Source organism: Gallus gallus, chromosome 4 (assembly GCF_016699485.2).
Source record: "Gallus gallus isolate bGalGal1 chromosome 4, bGalGal1.mat.broiler.GRCg7b, whole genome shotgun sequence".
Taxonomy (NCBI): domain Eukaryota; kingdom Metazoa; phylum Chordata; class Aves; order Galliformes; family Phasianidae; genus Gallus; species Gallus gallus.
The window spans coordinates 39,313,548-39,320,126 of record NC_052535.1 but is presented as its reverse complement, the minus strand read 5'-3'; the positions used below and the strand labels follow the sequence as shown (position 1 = coordinate 39,320,126).

At 52.5% G+C, this 6,579-nt stretch overlaps 1 protein-coding gene across 2 annotated transcripts in view; it reads left to right on the top strand.

The window, feature by feature from the left end:
* Positions 1-5,589: 5,589 nt before the first annotated feature.
* STOX2 (storkhead box 2) overlaps positions 5,590-6,579 on the top strand; it is a 129,814-nt gene continuing 128,824 nt past the window's right edge. The window contains exon 1 of one of the 2 annotated variants that reach the window (XM_004941063.5): positions 5,590-6,009. In XM_004941063.5, coding sequence (XP_004941120.2) covers positions 5,670-6,009 — 340 coding nt within the window. In that variant the 5' untranslated portion in view covers positions 5,590-5,669. The remainder of the gene's footprint in view (positions 6,010-6,579) is intronic. The other variant, XM_040699645.2, reaches the window with a different exon arrangement.

Here is a 6,579-nt window from a genome sequence, read left to right as displayed (position 1 = left end):
AGTTCAAATATTTCTATGCCCAGATCCGAAGGGGATGCTGATAAGGATGATTAATGAGCCCAGCGAAGGAGTTTTCAGGTAGTGAGACAGGAAAGCTGTCATCCCCTTTAACCCAGCACTTCTTAGCACGTGGTAATGTAACAGAAATGCCTCAGTCTTACAGGTCAGTGACACATCCTTAGAGGCCATGCTCCTTGCAGGGGTACGTGGTACCTGCTTGCACCTGGGGAAGCTCACAGGATTTCCTTGTGCCGGGTGGCACCAGGATTTCATTGCTGCAGGGAATGCAGCAGGACTTGCAGACTCAGCGATGAGCTATCTGTGCTTTGGAGAAGGCATTGTGTTTTCCATATGGAGATGTAAAGCTACAGTTAACCTGCGTGTCTGTTACTGTAATGCAAATCATGGTGGTAAGCTTTGACTTGCAACTGCTGTCCAATTTCTAGATAAATGAGGCTGATGTTTTAATAATTTCTCCATGTGAGGAAATCAGCAAACTGTTTGAACGCTGCTGTATGGCTATGATGGCAGGTAACTTGCTGCCTTTGGTCATAGGTAACAGATCCAATACACACCAATGCTTCAAGGAAGCAGGACTGCGGGATGAGGTTTCAGGGACACACCTCTGCAGCTCTGAGTGAGGTCATTAAGCCTAAGCCTAAGAGAAATCCTTTTCTAGGGTCTCAGTTCTATCTGTTGGCTCTACTGGATCCCTTGAGCTTCCTCTGTTGTTTTATTTCTGGAAGGAGGTCTCCTCCTTCCTGCCCATTTCAATAAACTTGTGCCTTCCTCCAGCCTGTACCAATATGAACAACCTGAAGCTGTAGCAGCTCTTGAAAGCAACAGTGGAATGGTCTCAAAAAGGGATGGCTACATCAAGCATGGTTTTAGCATCATTAATAATTGCAGCATCTCTGAATGTGTTCTTTCAGCTCCAGGAAGAAAAGGAAAAAAAGTACAAAGGCTGCCTGGTAGGTTCTGTAACTAGCAGAATTTCCTACAGTAAAAAGAAGGAAAAGTCTAAGTCTGCCACGTGCCCTGGCACAACTCCTCCTCTGTATACTCACATGGTAATAATTGCCCCTTCTTGTCTCTTCCTTGAAAAGAAATTGTCTGGTTCTTGGCTGCTATCACCCGCTAAGATGAAGTAGCAACGCTTTCATTTTTATTATCAAATAGACAATCTCACTTCTGTGAAAACCAAGAGAAATTCGATGTACAAGGGTAGCATCTTTGCCACCCTCTCTGGAAAAATTATTTCCCCTTGAGTTTCTCATTTGCCAGTGAAGCAGCTGCCAGAATTTGCCCAGAAACTAACCCAGAAGAGCTCAGAAATTCCCCAGTACTGCTTATAGTGGGGAGAGCTATGAGCACTTGGCAAAATTTCCACTTGAAGCAACTCTGCATCCTAACAGGGCCAGGTAGGGTGTACAGAAAAGGGGGAGGGAAAGGTGAGGGGCTGCTGGCTGGTGCTGGGCAGGGAGGGAAGCAGAAAAGAGGAGCACAGTGGGGAGAAACAAAGCATTGGGGTGAATGTCCATTAGTATGCCGAGCAGTAGGAAGAGATGTTGATCTGAATGTTGCTCATGCTGTGGTGCTGCTCACCCTGCCTGAGATGTGTTAAAAGAATAAAAAAGAAAAGCCCTTAATGGCTATTGTTCCAGGAAGAACAAAAGCTGAACTTTCTGGTTTAGCGTGGTGCTGGGTCTGTGGATAATCTTCAAAGAGAAACTACAAAATTTAAGAGGCATTAAGCTCTGAGAGATTTAAAATCTGGCACACCTGGTTTACAAAGATTTTGTTTTTCTTTTTGCCCTGAATGCTGCTGTGTGTTCATTCTTCTGTCAGAGTGCCAAAGGCGTTTTTCTCTGTCAAATGTAGGCTCTTGACCTTGGAGTGGGATGATAAGGAGTTATCCCAGGGTGTGCCCTCACCTGTCAGGCAATACAAGGCACAAAATAGAGCTGTCCGTCTTCTTTAGCTGAAATGGTTTCACAAATACTTCATAAACGCCCGTCTCCACAGAGCAGAGAGTTGTCTGCATTACCTTGCGCGCTCAATATTGAGATTGATGACAGCTGGGGTCATTGGTTAAACTGTCTCATCCTGACAAGCTGAGGCAAAGGGAGGAGCCAGGAGAGCAGCAGGATGGCTGCAGCAAATACCCATGAGAGGGAGTGATTCCCAGCGCAGGCAGAGTGCTGCAGGGCTTGGCGTGACCCACAGGCCACATCCTGCTGTTCATAGACTGTGGTGCTGGAAGGCCCATGGCCAGCATTCGCTGAGTTCTCTGGTGCCCCTCAGCAGCCATGAGAGCAGAAAAGGATGGCTCACGTGGGGTACCATCGCCCATTTTCAAGGCCCACAGCCTGTTTTAAAAGCAATAATTGTCTATTGTATCTGTAAGGTGCCTGTCGCTTTCCCATTTGTAAACCGAGCGTGGCCTTGACCGTGCTGGCTCACCGAGGGTGAGGGTAAGGCAAGTGAAAAGGGAAGAGCACTGAAATGACAGCTTTTCCTTTGAAAAGGAATTGTTCTCATGGGGACTTTTTTCTTTTTCTCAGAGCTTTGTTATTATTCCCCAGAGGCACCTGTGACAAGCGAAGAAACATCAGATATTGGTAATGTCACCAAGAGAAGATGTTCTTTTGTTAAACACATGCTGGTAGGGTGTCCCTAGTTGGGCTGGGAGCAGTGAATTGAGGTCTGAGATAGGAACTCACATGGACCTTGACTACTGCTACCACTTTGTGAGTTCAACGTCCCTTGCTACGTGCAGCCTTCATCTAAGAGCAAACGTGATGGGAGTGGTCGGTTCCCCTTACCACAGGCATTTTTTCCTTGCTCAAGTGCAGAAATCCTCCTCCTACAAAGCTCAGGGACATGGAAAAAGACAGCTCTGGTTTTGGGGAGCCCAGAGGAAGTCTGTGAGCAGGGCTCGTGTTTTCTGACCTGAGTCACAGTCAGTGGATCACCACACAAAAAGTAGAATGTGCCACCTGCTAGTTAAAGCTAGATCCTGAGGGCCAGCAGGAAAATCAGGAATGTCTCAACACAGGTATCCTGATTTAATATATTTCTCTTCATATGAGTGCCCACCTGCCTGCCTTAAAGGCAAGGCAAATTCTCAAAGGACTTTTACCCAAAACCAGCACCACCTGTGGTGCTCCCTCTCTGCAGTCCTACGGAATCCAAGTGGAAGTGCTGCCAAGCGACCATGGAGCTCCTGTGTCCTCAGGCATCTAATCAAAGCAGAGCAACCTCAGGTTAAAGCACCTGGCTGGGGGGAGGCCCTCTGAGCTCCCCCGTGCTGCCTCAGAGCCAGGAGCTCAGCAAAGTGTGAGCCACTGGGTGCAGGCCGCACCTCTGCTGGGCCAGGGTGTAGCCTGGGCAAGGAGATGCCGAAATGGGCAGATATTTTAGGCTAACAGGTGTGACATTTTCATAAATAAAATGGCACGTTACCTGCAAACATGGAACCCTGTACGGCTGTGGAGCTGCGTAGTCTGAAACAAAACCCTGCCACTATCCAACAAGTTATTTCCCTCTTTGCAACTTCACAAGTAAATGAAATGAAAAGGCCTTCGAAGCCCTGAGTTTCGGTGCCCTATCCTGACCTGTGTTGGAGGCAACAGCGCCATCCCTTGCATTATTCTCACCCTGGGAGCAGTGAGGACCTGTTCTCCCTGTCTGCTCGGAGGTGATTTCACTTCCCTGCTCTACATGGTCAATTGTTAAGCAGACAATAGCTAATTGAACCTCACCTGCTCACCTATCAAAACGGTCTCCACCTCCTTGCCAAAACTCAGTCCTGTTGCCAAAGGTTTCCTGAAGAAGGTGGCACTGCTGCCACAGCTGGGAATCTCCGCTCCCCTCTCCTTGTATCCCACCACGTGCTATTGCCCCCACATCCTTCCCAGTGCCAGCAGGGCTGAGTCAGGCAGAGTTGTGAAGCTTAAAGCTCAGCAGTCAGCTGCTTCCTGTGCTGCCCTGTAAGTTTAATGTCTGGGCTGAAAGAGGCTTATCACTCCTCACATAGGAGACTCCCAGGGATTTCACTGCCTGAGTAAGGACGTCTGAGCAGGGCTGTTGGTGAAGGATGGCAGAGCAGGGCCCAGCACAGAAACTCCTGGCACCTGCCAGTGCAGACATCATCAAAGAGCATTTCCTGGCAGGGATTTGTAAGAGCAGGTCTCAAGGCATTTCACAAATGTGAGCAGTATTACCATCCTCGTGTTACAAAAACAAGCTACCAGAACCAAAGGGTAAAGCTAAACAAAGTGCTGCCTTGTGAACCCTTGGTTGCACATCAGTGGTTTCATGAAATACAAGCTAAAGAACGCAGCACTCTTTTCACCTACAAAGGCTGCCACAGGTTTGGGGAAAGTTTTCAGAAGCACCTATCAGGATGCCTCGTCCACCATCTCGCTTTTCTCAGAAGCTGCCATTGCTGTTTGCAATCTCCACTGCTTTAAAGCGTTCACGTGGCAGTGTTTCTGTGTTTCCCCAGGTCTCCTGGCCCTTCTATTCCCTGCACATCCCCCGCAGCAGGGCCAGAAGCCCAAACCAGTTCGCATCGACTGGGTGTGCACCAAGGCAATGCTGGCTGTGCTTTGCTGGGGTGTGACAACAAGGCTGAGATCTCCAGGGGTTTTGCCCCACCAGCAAGGCAAACTTCTGCATTTCCAAGCGCTTGAGAGGCACTTAGAAGTGCCACTTCACCCATGGGTTGTTATGGGAAGGACACCCAACCGCAAGCACAGGATCCATTTGGGTCTGTGCTCCATCCAGCACGTTTTGGACAAAGTTCAGTACACCATCTTCCACTACCTCATTATTACACGTTTTTCTTGTCCCATGTGCTGGGACCAGCTCCAGACACAGTCCTGTCATGCCTGTCAGCCCTGTGCTCACCTTCAGGTGCCAGCATCGCCCAGCAGCACCACAGGGCATGGAAAGGCCATGCAAGTGCAAGGCCCCCTCTCGTAAGCGCCTGGCACACTGCAGAAGTCCAAAGGCATAACTTGGCTCCTTGGTTCTTGCAGGTAGGAACAAGAGGGGAGCCCAGTCGAGACCTGAAGCTAGCTGGTGGCTGCTCAGCGGTGGGATGTTGGTGAGATGTGCTCCACACGCAGGTGAGATGGAATGGAGATGCGATGGGAGAGAAAGGGCCACTGGCATAGCGTGGACTGCAGGGAGGAGGCAGCAACAGGTCGTGGCGGTAGGTTCTACTCACTAAGAGCAGTTATGTTAGCAGGCAGCTGGGCTCATACAGCGCGTCTCCTTCTAACACTCTTCGGAATGCTGGAGAACAGCACAAGCCAGCGCGGAACGATCACGGCTGGTGATGGGCGCTTGGACACAGTAGGGCAGAGCTGAGGATGGCCCAGAAACCATCAGGCATCTCCTAGGGGTAGCGAAACCTCCAGCCGAGCCGAGTCCATTGTCACGCGGACGGGTTGCGCGGCGGCACAGAGCAGTCCGGTACCCCGCGAGGGACGCGGAAGGCGGAAGGAGGCGGGGGGAGGCCCGGCCCGGTGGCAGGACGGGGCGGGGTTGGGCCGGAGGTGTACCGGGGGCGGAGCGGCCGAGCCGTGCCGGGGCCGCGTTAGGAGCAGCCCGGAGCGGCACGGCGTGGTGCGGGAGGTGGCGGGGCATGCCGGGCGGCCATGCCGCGCCGGCCGGAGCGGTGCTTGCAGATCGCCCCGCACTCTCTCGCCATCGTCCTGGGCGCCGAGGCCGGGGGGCGGCCGGCGGGGCCGGGGGGCGCGGCGGAGCTGGGCCGGCACCGCATCGGCTACGAGATCTTCGCGGACTTCAAGCGGGAGAACATGCAGCACTTCTGGGACCAGCGGGCCACGGCGGCGGTGGCCGAGACCTTCTTCCTGGGCTGGATCGACGAGCAGGTGCTGCTGGTGCAGGGCAAGGAGGAGCACCTGGAGGTGCTGCGGCAGGGCTGGGCTCGCCGCTCCCTCAAACCCCCCAGCGGCTTCCACATCAAGTGCCTGGGTACGTGCCGGGGAGCGACCGGTCGGGACGGGACCCCCCCGCGGGGCGACCCCGCTGCGGGCGCTGTCCCCGCGTACAGCCCTGCCCGCTGTGTCTGTGCGGCGGGCAGCTGGAGCGGGACACGGATATAGGGATGCAGTCTCGGCAGTGGGATTTTCAGACCTTTAAAATGCTCCGGTGCGAAGTTAACGGGGTAAAGTTCGTGCGGAGAGCAGCCGCCCCCTCGTTTTACATCATTGCAGAATAGGAGGTAGATCCTGTCCTATTGATAGAAAGGTTTTTTTGATCTATCCTATTGATAGAAAGGTGCTTTATCGCTGTTTAGAAGAGGGCCCTGTTGCCCACAACGCCTCGGGTTTGGTTTTGGGGCGCCCCATTCCATCCCTGCCCTCCGGCAGCGTTCCTCCGGCACGGAGTGCTGCGCTCTGACCTTGGCATTGCCGGGAGGGGAAAGCAAACAGCCCTCTGGAGCCCACTCTGAGATACGGAAATACACTTCTGCTGGGAGGTGGTGTTAATAAGTAAACTCCCTGGTGTGTGGGTAAGACGCATTCCTCGGGGGTTACCTTC